General features: G+C 40.7%; 1 protein-coding gene across 4 annotated transcripts in view; it reads left to right on the top strand.

Moving 5' to 3' along the window:
- mpped2a (metallophosphoesterase domain containing 2a) overlaps positions 1 to 22691 on the top strand; it is a 68013-nt gene extending 45322 nt beyond the window's left edge. For all 4 annotated transcript variants that reach the window (XM_029498293.1, XM_029498292.1, XM_029498295.1 and 1 more), the window contains exons 5-7: positions 20392 to 20507; positions 21566 to 21679; positions 22409 to 22691. In XM_029498293.1, coding sequence (XP_029354153.1) covers positions 20392 to 20507; positions 21566 to 21679; positions 22409 to 22527 — 349 coding nt within the window. In that variant the 3' untranslated portion in view covers positions 22528 to 22691. The remainder of the gene's footprint in view (positions 1 to 20391; positions 20508 to 21565; positions 21680 to 22408) is intronic.
- The last annotated feature ends 812 nt before the right edge of the window (positions 22692 to 23503 follow it).

The following is a 23503-nucleotide window of genomic DNA, read 5'->3' as shown; positions in this document are numbered from 1 at the left end:
ACGCACGCACACACAAACACACACACACACACACACACACACAAAGGTGGAAATGTACAAGCATGGGCATGGATGAGCACAAACACAACAGCTATGAAAATTCAAAAGTGCAACAAACTGGAACCCAGCACGCACTCTGTGCATCCTCACAGAGGAAGGTTAATACAGGCTAAATGTTTCAGATCTCCCTGACTCCTCATGGCCTACCTCCAACCCTCAACCTGAGATGAGCCCCCAGTATGTCAAAAGGAGAGTGATGTATTCTCACTGTTGTTTAATAAAGCTCTCCTCCATGGCCTCATGTCCATCAGTCACCAGCCAGGCAGGCAGAGGTCTGCCACACGACGGCCAGCAACTCCGTTAAACACTGCCAGGCCTTAAGAAAGGCTGACACAGCCAAAATCTTGCTCTTGATCAACTGCAGGGAAAAAAAGATCCAGGTCAATGAGTCACTTTGTTTGATGTTAACTCAGTTTGAGTTTATTTCTTAATTTAAGATCCGCATTAATGTTTGTATTTGAGTCCTATGGAGTTTTTATGTTGAGAATACAAGCATGCACTTTCACTTTATTAATAATTCACATTACAATAGCTCAATTTATGAATAGCATAAGGAAAATGAAGTTCAATTGATTATTCATGAAACATCATATTCCCATGAAACATCAACAAAAGTAAACAATTTAAAGTATCCTGTAAGGTGAAACTATTAAGTTTGTTTTGAATGCAGTCCAAATCAGGTATTGTCAAGGTGGTATCACTATGATGCAGGAGGGGGGATTTACATTACGTTTATGTATTTCTAATATTCAAAAATGAAGACTTTCTGCTCTAATATAATTTTTATATATTTATCCTCCTCTATTTTCCTTTACTTTGTTCCTTTTCATTTCCACTCCATTTCTTCCTAATTGCAAATCAAGGGTTGTTGAGAATTGTGTTAAAATTTTCTTGACCCATGTCCTAGAGTCTATAAAAATCATTTAGTTAGGTATTTTCTGAAAACATCTCTTGCCACGTCACAATTTTGGTCTATATTTATCATATTTATGATTTAGGGAATGCTCTGGCTTTTTTTTCCCCAACAAATTTGTTTCATTAATGTTAGAATAAAAAAAAGATGATTTAGTTCAAAGCACATTTTTCTTGATTTTGGCATATGTAGTTTGATTGGTTCCTTTTTCTTCTTTCTATGTCAATGGGGGCTGATTTTGAGTAAATTCATGTTTGAGGTTTTTCATCTCCGCTATCATAAGGTAAACCTAGTAATAATGAAGTGAGGTTTCAGCTTTTCAGCTGACGTTTTGTGTAGCAGTTGGTGTTGCTGGTTGAGCTGGTGTTGGCTGTTGGTGGTGTGGAGAGACTCTGGTTATAGCTCACACCACCAGCTGGAAAGTAATTCTTCTTTTGGGTTTGCATGTCTGCCCTTGTGTGTGTTCAACTCCATATGGCACATTGCTTACCTTTTTCCTTTGTTGTGGTAACTACAGACAGATGAGGATCGCTGTCTGTCTTCATTTTAAAAACAAGAGTATTCTTTTTTTCTTCTTTTTTTTTTTTACCTTCCAGCCAGTAAATTGTTACTGTTTGCAAAGCTGGCAGCTCTATGTGTTGCCTGCCGTTTTCCACCTAATATGGTTTCCATCTTTTATCTGAAAGCCCTTGATTTTCTTTACATGTGTGAGAAACACACGTCCATCTGTGGCAGCGAGACTCCTAACAGCAGGGTGAAAGTAATTTTTTCTCATCTGCAGCTAATTTCAGTTGCAGTGTGAACAGACATGTTGATGTGTTTCTTCCCACAAATTTTCATTTCGTCATTTTCTTGATTTGAGTGAAGAGTGTGGGGCTGATTGCATAAAACATGTTAAGTGCAGATTTTAACTTAAAGGCTGAGTTAAGGTTTCCACACCAGTAAGTCCCATAAGTACTTTTTGTTTTCTCTGTATCTCTTAAGGAAACACTAGATCAAAATCAGTTTGACAAAATAATTTAGCAACTGAAGAAATTGCTATAGGTAGATTTGATCCATCTTGCAACATGGTTGAGGTTGCAGGGATAAATCAAGAAAATGAGCGTGTCCCGAATGACTGGGAGATGTCCTCAACAATGATGAAGTCATGTTTACACTTTACAGCAGCAAGGCTGTGATAGCTCCCTTTGTCGTCTTAATAGATATTGGGGTATTTTATGTCCACTGATCAGCTGGTGATTCTGAGTTTGAACACACTCACCATTGAACACTGTGGTGAAAATCCCATCAAAACTACAGAAGGATGAGATGGGATTTTATATTCATTAGGGATGAGCGAGTACACCACTGTCTGTATCTGTTCAACCATCTACATTATCTGTATCTGTATTTGTAAACCAGAAGTGGGCATGGTTTAAGACAGAAGTTGTATTTTAAGCCTGAAATCGATATGGGTTGCTATATTTATTGTAAGCGTCAATATATTTTTTATTTACAGCTTAATTTGTATCGCACCAAGGCAAGAAGAGCGAGCCGACCGGAAAAAAACCTGATTTGGGCAGGTTTGAAACGTCTGGGTTATAAAAAGCTATTTTAAAATGATGATGTAGTGGTGTGGATGTAGCCTAACTTTTTATCGCTCTTAGGTTAAATGATGATCTTACCGGCGGACTCCATCAGGTAGTTGTAAATATTGATGTATGTCAGCTCCGGCTGTTCAGTGGGATCATTTCTCCATGAAAATGAAGGCAAGCAGAAGTTTTTCATCTGTGGTACAGCTAGTGTGTTAAAATAATCATCTGACATGTTTAAATAATATTTTAGGCTAACCACTGGACCATGTTTTTTGGGTGGTGCTTTTGGAGTATGACATGTTGCGCTCTGTCTCTATCACAGGATGGCCTGAGGAGGATTTTCTTTCAGCCCGAGCACGGATATTGATTTGTATCACTCATATTGTACTCTTGTCAAAAAATTGCTATATCTGTACCAGATACTAATTTCAGCTGAGAATCTTACTCAACCCTCATACTCATTATACGCAAAAGTTTTGTCTCAAGTGCTAATGGCAGCTACTTAATGGTCTCCATGGAAACAGTTAAACTGCAAGAAAATCAGATGGAAACGCTTTGCCTTTTGTGCAAAACCCTTCATTTTTCCAGCTAAGAAACAGTTGGACTTTTATTACCTATTTTGAAAATGCACAACTTAACCCTTTAATGCACAAAATCTCACCAGTATGATTATTCTTAAGGCCATTGGCTTCTTTTGCTAAATTAAACAAGGGCTTTAATGGAAAAACATGTCTCCATGTTGGCATCGCCATGAAAACACTTTTTCAGAAGATTTACATTTACCCCAATTTTTTCCTGCCGTGAAATTGAATTGTGTATTTTCTGTATCTATGTTGCTGCAACAGACCACCTAGGAAATGAGTGTATCAAATGAACACAAACTATAAACACATCTGATATGACATATTGAAATTCTGTGTTCCGTTTCCCTGTGTTTATCGGTTGCGTGCGTCCATATCAAATAAACAACATAAAAAGGAACAGCATTGCAATTTATTAACAGTGAGCATGTCAATGCAGCCAGCTCCAGGAAACAGCCCCAAAGCTGCAGGTTTTCTGGGCAGACAAAGATGGTGGACATTAGCATGTGACAAACAGCAGTTCATTGTGTTGAAAACAGCATGGATGAAGTTGCAGTGAAAACTCTGACTTGGCCCCTCTCTGCAGGTGTTTGGCCTCCAGGGTGGACATGCTGTTGGACTTAGACGTCTGACCAGTAAACAACAGACGTGTGACTTCTGTTTATAAGCTCTGGTTCACTTTTACTTGATCATTTATATCAAGGGATTGTTTTACACTGTGGAAGACATCTTTTTCCTTTTATATAACTGTGATATATTACTTCAACACAGTTGCCCCCACTGACTCAAGCTTCCTTGAAGACCTTTTTTCTCCTTCATTCTATCTCCATCAAAACACACCAAGGTCAGGTTCCACTTTGCTATAAAAGAATGGACATGCAGAGGTCAACAACACTACCTTTCTTCTGGTGAACAGATATGAGAGGCACATAGAGGAGTATAATCAGTTTTTTTGTTTGTTTTTTTTGTTTTGTTTTGTTTTTTTTCCTTTTCCTTTTTCTTAATCTTTCTGTCAGTGACATGTTTGGCCCTCTGAAGGTGGCCTTGTGCCTTCAGAGTGGAGTCCATGTTCATTCATCGCACTGAAAGGACTGAAGTGCAGGTTTCCTATAGACACTGTGTTGGAAAGGCTCTCTTTTCTCCTATCGCTCCCCCCTCCATTTCTCCATATCTAATGTCCTTCTGTCCTTTGTCATTGAATGGATAATTCCGACCCCCATCCTCGATAAAACTTGGGTGAGTAGAATGCAGCTGGAGGAGCAAAAAAGTAGTGAGGCGAGGAGAGTAGGTTAAGGATGTGGAGGAGGGCAAGCAGACTGTTGATGAGGGCGGCCTGCCTTTCACAGTAGCTTGCTACCTGCTCCTGTCCCTGGTTGCGTGGTGACCCTTGACCCCAGGGCTGGCAGGCTTCAGTGGCAGCGTCGCCTTTAATTAGGGAGCACCATGACTTGACACTCTGCAGAGCCTCTGATCCTCAGCCGCTAACGTGCAGGTTAAGGCAAGCGTGTGCAGAGGCGGGGGACGCATGCATGTAATGACAGACAAACAAACACACACACACAGATGGTTAGATCATCCAGTTCCCAAAGGGGCGATCGCAGTAGAAGTATTGGTATTCATCATATCAATATTAGATTCAAGTTGAAAACCGTTATCTTATATTAATAAAAACAATTTTCTAAGTTATTTTAGTTTTTAGATACTTTGTTTTCTCTATTTTCAATCCTTAGTCATAGAAAATAGTAGAGATAAACATAAAACATTTGAGAGCAGACGTTTGTTGGCTTCTTAAGGATTGAGCTCTCAAGGGATATAGCTGCTTTTATCATTCTGTTCCTCTCACCAAAGGACAAATTTGTGAGTCTGTTTTAATTTATTTTTATTTTCTGTTCATTTGAGGTAACTAGGTGAATGATCAGTGAGCAATACTAAAATCAGAGAAATACCTCAAATACGTTCTAAAATAGGTTATCCAACACCATGTAATGCACACGAAAAATTCATGGTCCCAAGCATTAGTTTTCTTTAGTTCTTTGCTGCATAAAAACAGTTGCTTACACAGGAAGCTGAACTGATTTCAAGAAGAGTCACACTGGCTATCAACATATTATTAGCTATGTGACATGTTAAACTGTGTACACCCACCAGTAATACATCAACACATGCAGTATGCATGTCACTTGAGTTAGGAGAACTAATGTTTGAGTCATTAACTGAATTAATGAAACTGAATTAAGTTTCATGTTGACAGATTAATACCAACAACATTCTTATTTATCATGACTGTCATTGGCAGTCAAATTAGGAAACACAGATTCTCAGGCATTTGTGTATACTTTAAGGTTAATCTTGGCTATACAACAACAGGATTCCTATCTCAGTAAAACAGTGTTGGTAGTGAACATCTTAACATGCCATCAGTATTCACTAATCGCATACACAAGTTCAAGTATAGGAAAATCTAAAGAAACTGGATTTGCAGATCTTTCACACGGGACCTAATCATGGTGGATGAATAAAGAGTGAATTTGCAAAGTTAACTATGCCTTTTGTTCAGTGTGCTGGCTTAACCTCAGCAGAGTAGAGACATATACTGTAGGTTTGGTCTAGATGTTTTCAATATATGGGTGCCATTTCACTACTGGCACATATGATTAAGGTTATAAGATTTGTAAATACAATAGAGTCGTGGTTTAGTTTATTCTGATAGGTGTTTAACTCTGCTCTGTGGTAATTCTTCATCAACAGATGTTTCTCTCCTTGGAAGTTTTTGAGAGTCTGTACTTTTATCTTTGTCTATTTTAGTGGGTGTCTTTGTCCTGTGTGTCATAAATGGTTTTGAGCACCGTTGGCAGGAGTAATTGGTATAAGACCCAAAAAAGACTTCTTCAAGAAAGGAATCGTTTCTATTTTCCGCTGCAGGTTTCCTCCAGCAGCTACAGTACAGTCAGCCTTCAAAGTGTGCTACATAGTATTTGCTTGGTCCTTGGCAGCATTTTTTTTTTCCTCTAAAGAGAATAATCAGCCACATTTAGTCGTAATAAAGTGATTTATTGCTTCTTAGGAACCTGTGGGGCCAGGTTATTGTTCATGGCTTCACCAAAAGTCCACACAGCTTTGATTTACTGTGTGTGTGTGTGTGTGTGTATCATTTTAAGGTGACACAACAAGGAGAAGGTAAATGTTTTTAAAGAAACAAACTATTGTCACTATTCTGCGCTAATTTTTCATTTTTAGCATATTAAAATTCCAGCTGTTTTCCAGCGTCTGTGATATCGCTAAAATACCTGTAAACCTACATAATGAATTTCTACACTGTGTGAACCTTTTGTCTGTCATTTTGACCTCCAGCCATTGTTAGCTTGGAGCACAGCAACTTTGGTTAATACGCAGTGGAAGTGGATTGACTCAATGTTAAGCCCACAGCAGGGACCACCTCCTGGTTGGCAGCATCACTAACAAAGGTGAAACTGGCAAAACTGGCTTCGCAGAAGCAACTGCTGGCCTCCCAATTACAGGTGGAAAGATTACACATCTGATCACTGTATTTTTTTTCTTCCATGCTGAAAAATTTGTCAAGACACCTGTTTGAAATTATGCTTTTTCCCTGTTTGGTAGATAAAAAAAACTAACATAAAATGGTAATATTAGAAAAAATTAAAGGGAGACAAGAAACCTGGCAATATTAGCACAATCCTTTTTAATTTACCAGGAAAAGATTGTTGTCAAGCAAATGGACTGAAATGTGGGAGAGGGAGAGGGAACTAGGGATGAAAAGAAATCCTGTGTTAAGAATACAGCGGGGGATTAAAGACAGTGAGCGAGTGTTACAGACACTTGGCCAGCTTGCTGCTGTAATGAACATTAGGGCTGCGGCATAAATTTAATGACCTGTGAAACAAACAGCGTGGCTGAGACCAGTGCCTCTGAATGCTAAGTGGCTCCATTATTAACACCAGCTCAGAGATGCCACTGTGTAAACACACTGTAAGTCTTTTTCCCCAGTGAGGCCTGTTAAACACACTGAGGCCATGTGATGGCGGTGCACTGGCTCACCACAGCTCTCTGAAACGAGGTCACGTCTCTCATTGTACCTGCAGAATTAATGGCACATCACCCGTTAACAGCTTCTCTGCACTAACTAACGGGTTATGAATGGCATTGCGGATAATGGCTGTGCAGGTTAGTCACCTTGATAATGAATAGCTTAGTGATGGGGCAGGTGAGCAAGAGGTAATAAATAGGTAACATGCTGCTCACAATTTAGCAGGTTAGCAAGTGCAGATGGATAGCAGTGTTCATTCTGTGCTGCTTGATGGCATGTCATCAATTTGTGCACAATTATTCCACCAACATGATCAGTTATATTAAAAAGTAAGAAAATAAATAAAAGCATTTCAGCCAAACATTACATTTGTATTTATTTGCACGAGTTAAAATGAAACAAAGAACCATAGCAATATGAGTAGGGGGGTCTATACAGTTTTAATGAGTAGACTTGTGTGAGGGAGCAGGAATACATGACCTCGACCTTAATTATAGTAATAAACAATATTCATGTTAATGTATTGAGAATAAGATTAAAAATGTATGTTTATTTGTTTCAAAACACGTCCTGAAATACTTTTGAGCTTTTTCTCTCTGATTTTTAAGTGAAGTTAAGCATTTGAAAAATATGTAAATGTTAGTTGTCAGATGTTTTTATTTTCTGAGACAGATTGCAGTCGATGTGCATGGACCACAGCAAGATGATAAGATGATATTGGCCCTGAGTCTGATTACAAGTGATGTAGGCTTAATCAAATGATCCAGCACAGTGTGGTGCACAGGGGAGACCAGGAGAGCCCAGAGCTAGCCAGATGTCTGCTGCATGAGGGTTAGGGTTACATGGCGGCTCGCGGCTATAAAATCTCATCACAATTCCCTGGAAGGCAGACCAAGATGGTACCACAACCAGCCGTCTAGTAAAGGTAGCCTGTCAGCAGACGGTCTCTCTGGCCCCTCCCCTCTCTGAGCCTGACCTTTGACCTATTCATTCAATGGAGACGATACCAAACCTCCAGGCTGCTATTCCAGCAGACTGGCAGCAGTGAGTTTCTATTATTATAAAGGCTGTGGTTACACAGGGAGCAGTGTATGTCCCTGACATCTGAATCTGTCTGCCTGTTTGTTTTTTTTCTGCTGTTTTTCCTGGTGTATATGTGTGTACACCGGCAGATCCCAGGCTCAGCAGGACTCCATCTTGTTTTCCATCCCATGTTGTGTCTCACATTTTGAGGGGATAAATATTTGAAAAGCAGAGGAAGCAGTATGTTCCCAGGTCCTGTGACCTGAGGTCTGCCAGCTCAGCTCAGAGTGTACATGACTGTCCTGGCTGTTATTCTCTCTAGAGCTTGTTGTGAAAGGTCACCAAGCTAAGTGCTGGTGCAGCCGGACTCAGTAAGATATAAAAAGCCCAGATGAATAAGTAATACCATCAATGGCAACAAGGCAGGAAACTACGCCAAAGATGCAAAGTGCTCAAAGTTTTTGACATAGAGGGCGAGTTCAGCTGAGTTTTCTTGCAAGTTTTAGAAGGAAGAAAAAATTGATTCCAGATGGGATGAAATGTGAAAGAATTAGACAAAAGCTCAATCAGACTGCTCAATGAGTCCTGTTTTATTTATTTATTTACTTACTTCACAACTTCTGAAAGCTGCTAGTGCCTCTTACTTTGTATTATCGCAGTGGTTGAGAATTGCTTATCTGTACGGCTCTGCTTCTCATGTTTTGAAACACTTGGATCCCATTAAGGGAAACCTTACAGCCACAGTGGACAATTATGCTTTAAACAATAGTATGCCTCCAACTTTGTGGCAACACTTTGGGGAAGGCCATTTCCTGTTTTACTATGACAATACCCATGTGTATAATACCAGTTCCAAACTGAAAAGTGCTTTTGTTTTGGGGTTTTTTTATGAATAATCTTGGGAGAATATGAAAATGTCATATCAGAATAATTAGGATTCATGACTTTGCTATAATCTTGGAAATATTCTTTAAACTCATCATAGATGATAACTTTCTAAATTAGGTCATGATGAAGGAAATTGGTCAATACAAATAAAACTAACAATAGTATGTGAGCCTCACGTTTTTCTTCTATCATCAACACATTTCCAAGCACCAAAAAGTTCCTTTAAGTTGTGACAGAATGTCAAACTCAATTATAGTAAACAGTCTTGCAGCCTTGTGGAAAGAGTGAGATATCATGTGAGGATATTAATACTATCCCCAGTCACAATTATACATGGATTTTTTGGCCCATCCCTATTATTGACTTTGGTATTGAAGATCTTGCACAGACTTGAGTACAGCTTCAGTTGAAGTGGAATGAGCCAGGCATACAGTGGTGTCGGGATTAGCGCAAGTCCCTGCAGCAAGGGTTCAGCAATAAGGTGGACAAAGTGAAATAATGAAAATAAGATTCAATTTCTGGCTGCCCACATACCTTTGGCCATCTAATGCATGGTTAACACCCATGGCTTAAAATATGAGTCGATTATGATTCTTTTACTCAACCAATTAGCGCTGACCTGAAACAGGCTTCTCTATTTATTTAGAGTTAATGATTGAAGATGAGTTAATTTAATTGACTGGGAGGTTTTACAGTGTTGGACACCTAGAACTAGAATGAAGTCCCTGGAAAATGGACTTAACATTCACCATGGATGGAGCTTGTTTTCTCAGTAATTCTTTTTGTCCCCAGTCTGCTCCATACAAACACACACAAAAATGCACACATCTCTCCCACTGCACCATGTGGCTCATGGGGAGATGTGGATTGTCTGCAGTGAGCCATCAATCACAGCAATAACGACAGCTCCATAAACAGAAGGGCAGCCTACCTACTGGTTTCTGCTTGGTGGTGATAGCATTCACATCGTCCTGCAGCACTTCCCTTCCTTCCTGCTGACCTCTGCACAGTTTCAGTGGCAAGGACGGGACTCTGCTTATCTCTAGTCGCTGGATTTAGACCCACCATGGTGGTGGCAGTAGGAATACCCAGGTGTCAGCAGGGGTGTAGCATCATAAATAAAAAGTTGGGCAGGCTATGACCTCCATTCAGTGATCAGTGTCAGACACAGAAATCCAATAATGAAAACAAGACTTAGTCAAATTCAATAAAGGGTAAGGAATAAGCCACATTTATGACAGATTAGAATGACTGGTTGGTCAATTTGATTGTTGAAGCACTGCATCTTAAATACTTATTTTGTGCTGACTACTTACTCAGTATTTTTGGTTTGTATTTGACTTCTGCGTCTGGGCTTCTTTGTACACGCTGGCCTGAGCAGTCTTGTCTTTTAATTCATCTCTGTTCCGGCTCTTTGTATACAAACGCATGAGGCTAACAATGCCAGTTTGTGTGTTTTCCTGTGCTTATTGTCGACACTGCGTCTTTGTGTCCTCACTGACATACACTCGTTGTAAGGTCAAGACAAGAGCCACAAACAGAGTTCTGTGATTCTGCACTGGCTTGACCTAATGGCCCTTTCCTGTTGCTTTTCAACCCCCCCTCTTCCAAAATGACCTTTGATCTCTGCTGCAAAGGCTGGTAGGCCTGTCATGTCAGGACGAGGCAGGGTGTTCTCCGGGCCCTTTGAAAGGGCTCTTTGAGAACCTGCTGTTTCTTTCTCATAATCCTCACGAGGAGAGCAATTCCACACTGCAGAACAGATGACTGCCAATATAATCAAAGCAGTAATGTCATTTTACAGCTTGCAGCGTTCTTCATTATTGATTTTAGTTTCCTCTTCATCTGGCTGTGACAAAGAAAACCAACTAGTGTGAGCGCTAGAGAGAGAAACAAAGCCTAAACACTCCATGTGAGGGGGGAAAAAAAATCATTCAAAGAACATCTTAATAATTAATGGAGCTTACATCGCCCTGAGACACATGCTGGTCATGGTCTGGGTATAAAAGGTTATTGGAGCTTTTAATCTTCTAATATCATAAATAACTTCTGAATTAAAAAATGTAATGTTAAATGACTCATTGTGGTGGGGAATTTTGTTGGCAACTCACTGTATAAGTGTGTTACTCCACTCTCAAAAAACTGCCTCATTAGTGATTTTTTTTTTTAAATACATCTTGACAAAACTTCATGATGTCCGTGTGAATGTTGCTGAATGCACACCAGGAGACAGGTAGGAAGAAAAAATAAAAGCTGCAAATTCTTGCTAAAAATGCAACTCTTTGGTGAGAGACCATCAGGCTGAAAACAGCAAAACAGCAGTGTTGTTACATTTGAGCCAAAGGCTACAAAAACCAATAAGAAACATGTAAAAACCACAAACAGCTGAAAATGCAGGCTTCAACACAAAACTTGTGAGCCTTGTGTTCATGTGGGTTTAGCATCAAAAACGTCTTATATCTTCGAAGTGCATAGACAGAGAGAGACAACGTGAATCTAATCTGCTCTAAAAATCATTACCCAAAGACAACGATGGGTCTCTCTGCCTTTATTATTGCCCTTGTCCCTCAAGAAGGGTGTCAGGTTTTGTTAACGTATCATTCTTTCATCTTCATCAGCAGTTATTTGCACACAAACCACAGACTGATAGATGTGGCATTCACAGATACAGTGAAATGCAGGAATTCCAACAACTCGCCAGTGTCTGTTTTCATGGGTTGTGTTGCTGCTGTATATTTCACATGGTTGGGGCTGAACACTACAGGTTTGAAAATGAACAAAATATCTGAGTGGGGATGAAAAGAAACCAGATGTCTGTACCCTGCTCCATCTCTGCTTTGGACTCAAACGGTCAAGTTGCATGGAAAAGGCAGAAGATTGCATGTATTACGGTGATGCGTTTGTGAATAATTTAATGGAAATGTGCAATGAAGTTAGGCAAACATTTCCTGAAGAACAATCGAGACAACAGGGAGAAAGGCGAAAATAGATTACAATGCACTGAATAGTGGCTAATTTCAGACACAATCTCTGTTTTATTAGACTAACAAGGATTTCACGTGTGAATGGCCAAACTTTTAATGCCATCTCTCTGGGCTAATTTCTGTGAAAGCAATTCAGTCTGATGTTTTTGTTCAGTTCCCCCCCCCCCCCTCTCTCTCTGGTAAGGTTTGTGTCTGAAGAGCAGCAGACCTTCAGCGTCAGGCCTGAATTGGCACAATGACTGGCAGCTGTAGCTGCGGTCTTTGTGCCGAGAAAAGTAGCAGTGAAAGGGCACAGCTTTGAAACAACGCCTGTGTAACAAAGTGCATTCATTGCATTTTCACATCACCTTGCTCCATTTAAAAAGCTGCAGAATAAGATTTGGAGCCAAGGTCCTTTGAGCGGAGCTGAAAAATGAAACCTCACCTGTCGGTTATTGTCACTGACGAAAGCTCACTATTTCCCAGAGATATTATCCTTCCGCTTGTCCCCCTTCCCTCCGTTCTTCCCTTTTTTTCATTGTTCTCCTGGATCAAGTTCATGGAGTTTGTGGCTAGAGGAGAGTAATGGGACCCCTTGTCCCTGTGTCTCAGGGCAGGTTGAATGGGCCTTTGCCCCAGCCCCCAGCCCCCAGCCCTTTAACCCCCATACAGTCTCTCTGAATAGGATCCAGATTCCCACTCTGTTTATTAGTCTGGTCTCCAGTTTCTCCAGACCTGCCCAGCTTCCTGACACATCCACATTTCAAAGTGTTTGGATTCCAGCTCTATATGCAGACATATTTGTATTTGTGTTCCCAGAACACCCCACTGCTCCTCCCAAACCCCATCTGTCTCAACCATGAGCAGCTACAACCTCAGGCACTTCTTAATTAAAAGGTACACCTTTGCAAGCTTAAGTGCTTTAACAAAATACTGTCTACCCTTTAACTGCATTGTGGAAGATGAAGTTAATCAAGAGTCTGTCAGCCTTCAACCAAGGAACACAAGTGTTGGCACCCATTGACATTACTTCACTTATTTTCGCTTGCTTCCTTTGAGGTTTCAGGGCGCTACAGCTTTGTATCCATTTTGCCAGAAGGTCACTGAAGGCCTTGAGTTTGGATAGATGTTCCCTCTGAACAAAATGTTGTCGTCAGTAAATCGATTCCATGTTCATAAAACATCTAAACCACTGAATTTTAAATATTTACATTCATAAATGTAAAGTTCTATGCATTTCAGTTTGAGTTTTACATGTCATAATGCATAATTCTTGCTCACAGAGATGCCATTAGATATAATCATGACCCTAAAAATAGTGAAAGATATGGGTATACTATAATCAACATCTATTAAATAGATAGTTCAGGCAAACTGTAGGAGAGCTGAGCACTTAACTTTTTACCAATTCTGTCTCTACGAGCACAGCTTACATTGGTAGTGTAGCTGTTATCTTTCTGGCATTTGAACACAATGTGATGATTTAAACCTGGCCAGGCAGGCCCTTCATTTTTCTTCAAGTTCAACTTCATCACATTTCGAAGGGGTTTCACTGTCAGCTGGGTCTGCACCACTGCTGTGACTAGATTAGCACAAGCTCTGCTGCCCAATGCTCATCATTCACTGCAGTAGTGGCCCAAATTTTCCCTTTTTGCTCTTTTGCTTTTGCTTTACGCAAATAATATGATTTACAATATTGCAAATTACAAAATTAAAATGACAGATTTTTAAAACTGCTTTAAAGATTAGAAGTACACAAAAACTACTGAAGATACACATAGACGTACATACATATGCCACATGTGCACTCAGTCACACTAACAGAGGATGTTTCCGCTACTGTAGTCTTTGAGGTCTGTGCTAATCCAGTGTATCTCCAGCTTCAGAGTGCAGAGACTATGTCTGTGTGTGTGTGTGTGTGTGTGTGTTACAGGGAGGCAGGAGGAGGAAGCTGGTTAAGAAAGTCTCTTAGATGTAATGATGACAGGGGATTCGCTCTGAACCTCTGTGCTCTCATTTGATTTCCTGCTACAATATTGAGCACTTGCCCTTTTCTCTTTCTGTCTCTCATTCTCTCACCATCTTGCTGTCTTCACACACACACACACACACACACACACACACACACACACACACACACACACAGACCTGTATGTAAGGAGGTAGTGGGCTGTTTGCTATGACGTGTCTGTTGGCTGATGCAGCGGTTGTTTCACATTAGCAGCCTATAGGTCAAACTACAGCTGGCTGCATCTTTCAGTGTGTGGTCAAATCCTCAGGAGAGTGTGTGTGTGTGTGTGTGTGTGTGTGTATTTGAGTTACACTAACCTGTCCCCATGGCTGTAGCCTTTCCTAAACGGGCTAAGTCTGGTGGCTAACCCTTAGTGCCTCTACATTTGGCAGCATGACTGCAGTGAGATTAATCCATTCCACACTCCATCAGTCACTAGGCACAGGTTATTAGTGCTGGGGCAGAGCAGAGCACACCCACGCACACACAAACACACACAGTCATGCCCCTTTCACCCATGTGACTTTGCCATCTACTTTGTCCCCCGAAGTTTGCAAAGGTGGCCTTGGTGTTGAGAGGCCATTTTTCAAAACACAGCCAGAGTCTCCACTTGGCTCCTTTTAATAAGGCTACCTGGGCTCTGGGATTACACACACACACACACACACACACACACACACACACACACACACACACACACACACGACATGTACTCTGCTTTGCACATACTCATACAGCTTTGAGTGTCAGGTGATACGTCCCTCGGGGCTTATAAAAGTCCCATTAACATGGCCTTCCTCATTGGGTCTGACAGGTTGATCAATTAGACCCCTCCCCCCTGCTGACCCCAGGGCCGCTCTGACTCAGGGGTCAGACACGATGGCTCATTGGACCTGCACACACACACAACTCAACCCCCCTCCCACTCTCCCTCACTCTTTCCCACTGTTTTTATCTCTCCGCTGATGCAGTTTTTTCATTCTGTCCTTTTTTCAGCACCGCACTGATATCCCGGACTGCAGTTGTTGTTCTGCTTATAGCTGTAGAATTGTACTTCAACACAACCACAATACCAAACAACATACATGCAAATTGTACTGACGCACTCTGCAGAGATATTAAATTTTGTGTTTATGCATGATTCTATGTGGTCTTCTGCAAAACAGTTGTGCATGTGGACATGACAGGGTTCCTCTTTATTCAGGGTCCAGTCCAGGTGAAATCCGGTGGTCAATACCTTTTGAAACCTATTCATATTGTTTTAGGGAAAGGGTGGTGGGAGTCCAACAAGTCTCACAGACTAAAATGAATAGTTAAAATATGACTCAGGGTTAAACTGACTCTTTTTCTTTGTTTTGTTTTGGGTTGGTTTTTTTTTATCTCGTAGCAAAATGTCGAAATTCTATCTATGAGGAAAAAAAGACTCGTGTTTTGGGTTTTGGGTTTAGTTTTTTTGTTTGTTTGTTGTTGGGTTTTTTGTTTTTTTTTTTTGAAGAAATACTAATATCTCCTGCTAGGAAATGTGAGGCCGCGTATGTGTCCATCCATGACGGAGGGGTAGTGCTAGCTAACAGCTGCCTGCAGATATTAAGACATATCTGGTAAAGACACACAGTGCAGATGAATTAAAGAACTCACTATAGTGTGTGATCTCTGAGGTGGACTTCTGTATTTACACTGTTATTTACAGTCTTTAGGTAGCCATGTGAAACAGTATTTAAATACTGAAAATATTGATGAAGTGGCGAGTAGTGCAGGTTTTCACTTTAAATTCACGAATAGCTGTGTGACGTTTTGTCAGTAAATCTTTCATCCACAGTTTTATAACATGGAATAAGAACAATTATAACATTTAGGAGCTACATTACTTGCAATTTGCTAGGATATTAACAAAACTAATTAATTATTCGTCATATTTTTATGTATATTTTCATCCTTCACTTATAAACAAAAGAAATTGTCAGATTTTCATGAAATTTAATTGCCAGATTTATTCTCAAACTATGAACATCAAGCAGAATCAATTTAAATCATCAATTTAGCTTTAAAGTAGACATTATAGGACTTGAAGATTCAGGATCATTTCTGTGTTATTTAATTAATGGTAAAATATCTGAGGAACAAAATGTTTACCACAGTCAAACAGACACAGAATATGCATATTAATCTAACAAACGGGGGTTACATAAGTTTCAGATGTAAGTCAAGCCTATGTTTGGCTAAACACAGCACATGGATTTCCATGGAAATGTGGACTGTTGTATATTATGTGGGCTAACACCTGAAGACCTGTGTTGAGATATGTTTCAAACAAAGCTGTCAAAATATGACATTGAAGAATCTTAAAATAATGTTCAGAAAAATTTGATGTCATATTTTTTAACACATACATATTTATGAAACCTTTTATCAATAACAATAGAAATTATTTTCAATTGCTAAGTGATTGTGAGAATAGATGCCATTTTACTGTCACCACAAACAGTTTGATTAAATCAGTGTGATGTCCAGCTCAGCACATAAATTTCAGAGAATCTTTTCCCTTCAAACAGCTGTTTAAAAAAAAAACCAAAAAGGTCACAATGATCCATTTAGTGAGGGAGGAGACAGATTAAAAGGCATAATGAGAGGAATGAAGCGTTCAGTGTGTGCATGGGTGTGTATGTGTCTGAGTGTGTGCAGCGTTTGGGGCATATCATAGTCTGTTTAGGGACCCAAAGAGTGGAGCTCGGGGGGAGAAGAGGGGTTAAGAGCGGTGTCAGGTCCAGAGAGATGCTGCACCACCGTCCTAATGATGTCCATCGGCCTAATTGGATATTGACGTTCTGCACACACAGGCTAAATGGCTTCTGTCTGTTTCACCTCCGCTGCAGGCCCAGGTTGCAGAATGTTTAACCTCTTTTCCCCATTTGATTCCTGTGGGGGAAAGAAGGGGTGTCCTTAAATACTGTTGTTGCCATGGTTACTGGCTTTTCCTCCATTTGTGTGTCGTTTTTCGAGCTGGTGTTTGACTTAAACAGTTTTCCCAGTAGCTTTGAGGCAGGTTACTGATGATCCTCCTGAACTTTTAACGTTTCCTCTTCTGGAGTCAGCGGTACACATCTGTACAACAGACACATCACATCTGGAGTATTTCCTCATTGTCTACCATGCCCCTCCCTGTTTCTCCCTCTCTTCCTTCCCTCTCATTGTCACCTCTTCGCTCCTTTTGTATTTCTATTTCTGTTTTGGTGTTTTACTACCCAGTGTGCCTGCTTCCAGACGCTTTTCCTTTGTTGCCACGGCGACATGCTCCAGATGGCGAGTGTCAAGGCAAGGCTGGCTCTGAATGTAGTCACACAAGCAACACACACACACACACTGGTCCACTTTGAGAACAGACTGAGACACTGGCAGTGTACATTCTGTTCAACACTCGAATCCTACTTTGAAGCTGGTGGACCTGACACACACACATACACACAATGATACAGTATAATAAAGCCTGTGTCACAGCCACACAGGAAACAATCTCTCCTTTATGTGACCAGAATGTCATTAATCTTGGCGGAGGTTAACAAATGCACTTGCATGGAAGGTATATTTCATAGGCAGACGGCCGACAATGGGGCCATTGTGGCGTCCAACTGCAGCACCTCGCTCTGCATTCAGTCAGACCTTTTGCTTGGCTCCTGATCCACAGCTCATGTCAGGGGTTATGTTTCATCTCCCAGATGAATGTGTTTGTGTGTGAGAAAACATGTGAAACATGGAGCAAAATCTGCGTTGTAGGTGTTTATTTATTTTTGCTGCAAGAGGCCACAATTTATTTTTCTGTGCAATGAGGGAGGGTGTATGTGTTTGGGGTGGGGAGGGGGAAGTAAATGGACTCGGCCATTTTTCAAAGTTTGGCCTTGTCACTATTAGTCAAAACCAGAGCTAGACAAATAACCTGCCGGTGCTCCCTGTGTGCAGCCGGCCAACCAGGCCAGCTCAGCTCTGATTCACTGCTCTCCAGTTTCTTTGCAGCAGCAGCGGCGCTATTTCCCTCTAAGAAGCAATGACTCTTCCCTGTAATCCATTAGACTTCCATTTGCTCCGATTTGTGTGATTAGTTCTAATTAATCAGTTCAGTCTATGGCCTTCATTCCCCTGCGTGCTCCTCACATTTCATTTTTAACCTAATTTCTCAGCTCTCCACCAAGCAAGAGTGAGGCAAGAACTGAGCGAGCAAATCAAAGAGCCAAGTTTCAGGTCTGCGGACATGGTTGCCTTTTTTTATTATTATTAGAATTTTTATCCAAGGCCACAAACACTAGATATTGTTCAACCACCAGAACCTGAACGGGCTGATTCAGTGCTTATGCTGTATTATAACAATCTTGAAATAAACCAAGAGGGATTGTGATCTCATGTTTTACACATGTCAAGTCTGGTTAGCCCCACTTGGCCCTCCTCTGGAAGAGTAAGTATTGATTAGTGCTGGGGCATCCATCCTTCACTGTAACAAAGCCTATTGATGTTTTGGAGCCCTGATTTCCCCTCAGTCAAATACCATATGCAGCACTGTCGCTAAGTGACTGGAAGCTGCTCTGAACTCAGCAGCCAGTCCCAAAGTAGCCTGGGAAAAACAGAGCCAAAATCATCTTTTCATCAACAGCTCTCTCTGCTGCCCTGTGCTGCAGAAGTAAAATGAAAAGATATATTTTCAGGGAGTGTAGCAGTAAGTCAGCTTATATACTGAGGTATTATATGATGATAATCTATCTTCCTTTCCTCTGTTGTCAGCCTTCTTCTGCCATTAACACTATTGTAATAAATGAAGGCTCAATTTATCAACCAGCCTCTGCTTGATTCTTTTTTTTTTTTCTCTCCCCTTTCTTTCCCCGCCCACGCTCCTACACCTAACCTCTGCACAGCTAGCTTTATTTCTTCATCTGGTGGCCTCCACCCCCCAGCCCCCCTTCCCTTCCCTTCACTCCATCTATCTACCCATCCATCCACCCATCCCTCAATCCCACTCAGCCACAGCGAGGCTTTCTTTGTGTCTGCTGGGGGAGGCTGAGATGCTGCCTGTCACCCTGCTGCTGCAGACTCCCATCCAGGCTGCAGGAGGTGGCCTGGCTGCTGTCAATCAATCTAACTGAGTAGCAGAGGGGATGAGGGGGTGGCAGAACATGATGTGACTCTGGGCTCTTCAGAAATATACAGGGTTTTTTTTTTTTTTTTTTTTTCTTCTTCTTTTTTTAGTAGAAACCTATTCAGTTGTGTAGTTGTGGTTTCTAAAGTGACTCAAACTTAATTGCACCCGGTGCTACAAGTCATTAATTTCCTGTTAATGGGTGAACAGACTTCATGATTATAAGTGTATTTTCACGCTTTTTTCGCCATTCTGTGGATAACCTACACAGTGACGCTGCATCCTGATGCAACCTTGTCGTTATTCCAGGTTTCATGTGTTTTAAGCTCAAACGTGTCAAAAACCTTAATAAGTTTCACTGTTTTGCTCCATTTCCCTGGCAATCAAATGAAATATTTCTGATAATAATAATTTAGCATGTGGGCCTGTCTGCCGAACGAAACGTTTGCACATTCTGATTGTTTTTCACTGCGAGTTATTTTGGTTCTGTATTATGCTTTTCCACCACACCAGGGCATTCGTAGTCTCAGCGCTGCAGGATTCAATATCTGAATATTAGCAATGTATTTCAGCCAGCAGTCTCTTCTGATTTAAGAGAAGAAGTTCTTATGAATGGAAATTAATATTACTGTGTCTGCCAACTTTCAGGTGACTGAAAAAGACTTTGGTGGATACCATTAGGGCTGAGTACTGGAGCATCCCAGACTCAAATCCAACCCACACCCATTTTCTGTGTGCGCCCCCTCCTCTGGTTTACCAGTCCCTCTGTCACTGTTTGATCAACAGCAAGAAAATAGACAAAAAAAATGATTTATTTATTTTTTAGCTGGTTTTGCTTCCTTCATTTGACCATGAAAAAATATTTAAAACCTTGAAGTCAAATGTGGATAGATTTACTTTTCACACTGTTGCAAACCTTATCTTCTTTTGCTATTTCCAAATACTAAAAGCTTTTCCCAGTGTTTTATGAACCAGCTTTATGATGTCTTGCAGGACTTTGTGTTCATGTAAGGCATAGTTTATGGATGAAGCTATAAATTTGTCACATAATATGAATCTGAGTGAATTCAGTAAAAAACAAGGCCCCTGTATTTTTTCATGGGGAAAAATAATTTACATTGTTTCTTGATACAAATGGTGTTTCATGACGTCACCATGGAGGAGTTAAGTCTCCTGAGCAGTGTTAACATGATCTGCCTCCTCTCTCTCTGCAGGACTCCGTGGTTTAACGGCTGGGGGTTCAACCTGCCCCGGGGGCAGTCTCTGCTGGATAAATGGAACCTGGTCCCTGAAGGCATCGACATCCTGATGACCCACGGACCTCCGCTCGGTGAGTCCAATTAACCAATCACAGTGCCCTCATCACCATATATAATGAGGTTGAGTTTTATTAGTGAAGATCTGTATGGAATCACAGCAGATGTCGCAGCAGGCTGTGAGTTTGCGTGTGTTCATCTGTGCGTGTTTGTGTCTACATTTTCTGTCTTACACCCTGAACACAGCCCACAAGTCAATATTTGTGTTTGACTTTATGAGGAAAAAAAACATATTGTTTGGTTTCTGTTTATTTTTTTTCCAGAACAGACTGATTTAGTTTTACTTCTAGCTTGTTTGGTCTCTGGTTGTTTTTTGTTTTTTGATTTTTCCTTTCTCTGCTCTCCATCTGACTTTATTGAGTGATTTCCTTCCCTCTCGCCTGTAGAGGATTGGTGCGGCTGTGGCAGCCACTGTGGCCGTTTGATTGCATGGAAATTCGATTTTTGCAGAGTGACAGACGCTGAGAGAGACCAGCGTTGGGGGAGAGGAGGGAAGCAGTAAAATGTGAAGACGCAAAATGGAAAGAAACCAGTGCTGCGTAACTGGAAGAAATATAAGAGCCTATTTTGATTTGGCATAGCATGTTTGGTTTATTGTTGTGAGGTTTTCACTTATTTACAGGGGTTGAGTTTTTAGCAGGATATGAAGTCGTTTAGTGTTTATTAGAAAAAATTCCCTTGCCTTGTGAAAATAAAGCTTTAATTACTTCTTGTTAGCACAGCTGACCTGTGCCTCAGTAACAGCTCAGGAGTAAGTCAGTGATGATGCAGTGATATAATTTTCTGAAGTATTTCCATACAGAGGAGGTCCAAGCTGACTTCAGCATGTCGTGCAGCAGGTAATAGATGTTACCTGTCCAAGTCACAACGGCCCTGAATCAGCTGGAAAATCTAATTTATGCTTCTTGAAGGCAATTACCTGAGAGAGAAGTTGTTTTTTATCCTTAATGTATTTTATTTTTTACCCATCTACCAAACACCATGTGTGTGTATCCATTACTTTGATGGGACAGGCATAAAACTGCCAGTTGGGGAGCGGAGAATTTGAAAACATCTGCTCTTGTCTGTGTAGGTTTCCGAGACTGGGTTCCCAAAGAGCTGCAGCGGGTCGGCTGTGTGGAGCTGCTCAACACAGTCCAGAAGAGGGTGCGACCCAAACTTCACGCCTTCGGTGGCATACATGAAGGTATAATCTAGGGTCAGAGGTCAGGTGGTTCCAAAAGAGGGGTCATTTGATTTGTTGTGCTTGTACTCGCCATGTATGTGAGGACTTATACAACTTTACTCTGTAATGAAAATGTGGTTTTCTAATCGACACAAATATCAGCGCCCAACCACCACCTTAATTTGGTGGAAATATAGCAAAAGTAGTTTTGACCAACCTAGGAAATATCATCAAGATTTATGAATTAGAGGTTTAGATGAATGGTTTTCTTACATTGCCTAATCCCGCCCAGAATAACCCATAAATTCCCACAAATGACTTTTCACCCTTAATAAATGCATTCTCCTTGGGAAACCTTCAAATCACAATCCATCAAATTACTGAGTCCCTTATTTAGCTATTAAGAGCTTCATCATCTTGAATGTGACTTTTTTGCCTGGATGTCTCTGGATGAAATATCACTGTAGTCTTTACCTTTACACATCTGCCTCTGTGAAGAAATTCATTTGCACATATTTCAGCTCTAAATCAAACTTGAACCTTGTTAAACCCAGATCCTAATCACATTTAGAGACGAGGCAAGAAAACTGAGTTAACTCCACTAATTCATGGAAAGTCAATGGAAGGAATTAGTGAGGTGAAAAAACTGTTAGCAGATAAATGAGTGACCCTTCACATGATTGAGGAGTTCTCCGACTTCAGGTCTTTGAATGCATCATGTTATTCGCTAACTCCTGTGTCCTCCTTCAGGCTACGGAATCATGACAGACGGCTACACGACGTTCATCAACGCATCGACCTGCACTGTCAGCTTCCAGCCCACCAACCCCCCCATTGTGTTCGACCTGCCCAACCCCTCCAGCTCCTGAGACCTAAGGAGATGAGGGGGGGTGGGAAGGGTGGCAGGCAGGCAGGATAAAGTACTTTTTTTCTATAAATATGTTGAGTAAAAAAACAAAAAAATTCTAAGTGTTTCTTTGCAAACTTTTGGTCTCTCTATGCTGTTGTTGAGATTGAGAAGATTTAGAGTTGGGCAATGTGGGGAGTTTGTCTGGAAAGGTTAAAGGAGAATATTGGTGTTTTTTTGTTGTTTTTTTTTTTTTTTTTTTTTTTTTTTTTTTTTTTTTTTTGAGGGGGGCATTTGTGGCTTTTTTTTTTTTTTATGCCAACAATGCTGGCTTCCCACTCAGATTTCTGAGGAAAACGAGAATGAATTCCACTGTTGTTTGGTGAGACACACAAAAAATAGATCCTGAAGGACCTTCCTGTTTGACCCTGGTTGGAGGGATTGGTTTTTGGCATTTGGGGGGGGGTTGTTTGTTTGTTTTCCTTATTATCATTCCTCCTCACACTCCACCTTCTATCAATCTCCTGACAGCTCCAGAAAGAAATTTAAGTCTCATCACAATTAATTTTCTTAGAGTCACAAAGCAGTAAATTCTCAGTCAAGGAAAAATATTCTTTTGTGATTCCAAATTGATTCTTCGGGGATAATAGAGAAACTACACACACAAATACACACATCAAATCTGCACATCTGGTGTTTTTTTTGTTTGACTGCAGTTCATTTGGAAAGGTTTTTTTTTTTGTTTGTTTTTTTGTTTTTTTGTTTTTTTTTTTTTACGAAAGTGTCAAAATCTCAGTAGCTACAGCATGCGATGCAAAGTGTATTTGGAGGGAATGTTAAAATGAGCTACAAGTCAGACCGACACCAATATTCTCCTTTACAGAGGGATTTTGTGGTTAAACAATCTTGCTCTTGGTAAATATTGGTCAGATCTGTAAGATAAATGATGCTTTGTGAATTTGTACAATTTCTTTGTTTGATTTGCATTGGCCGGATAA

Source organism: Echeneis naucrates, chromosome 3 (genome assembly GCF_900963305.1).
Source record: "Echeneis naucrates chromosome 3, fEcheNa1.1, whole genome shotgun sequence".
NCBI classification, from domain to species: domain Eukaryota; kingdom Metazoa; phylum Chordata; class Actinopteri; order Carangiformes; family Echeneidae; genus Echeneis; species Echeneis naucrates.
Note: the sequence above shows the minus strand (reverse complement) of the source record. Positions and strands in the feature narration are given on the sequence as shown.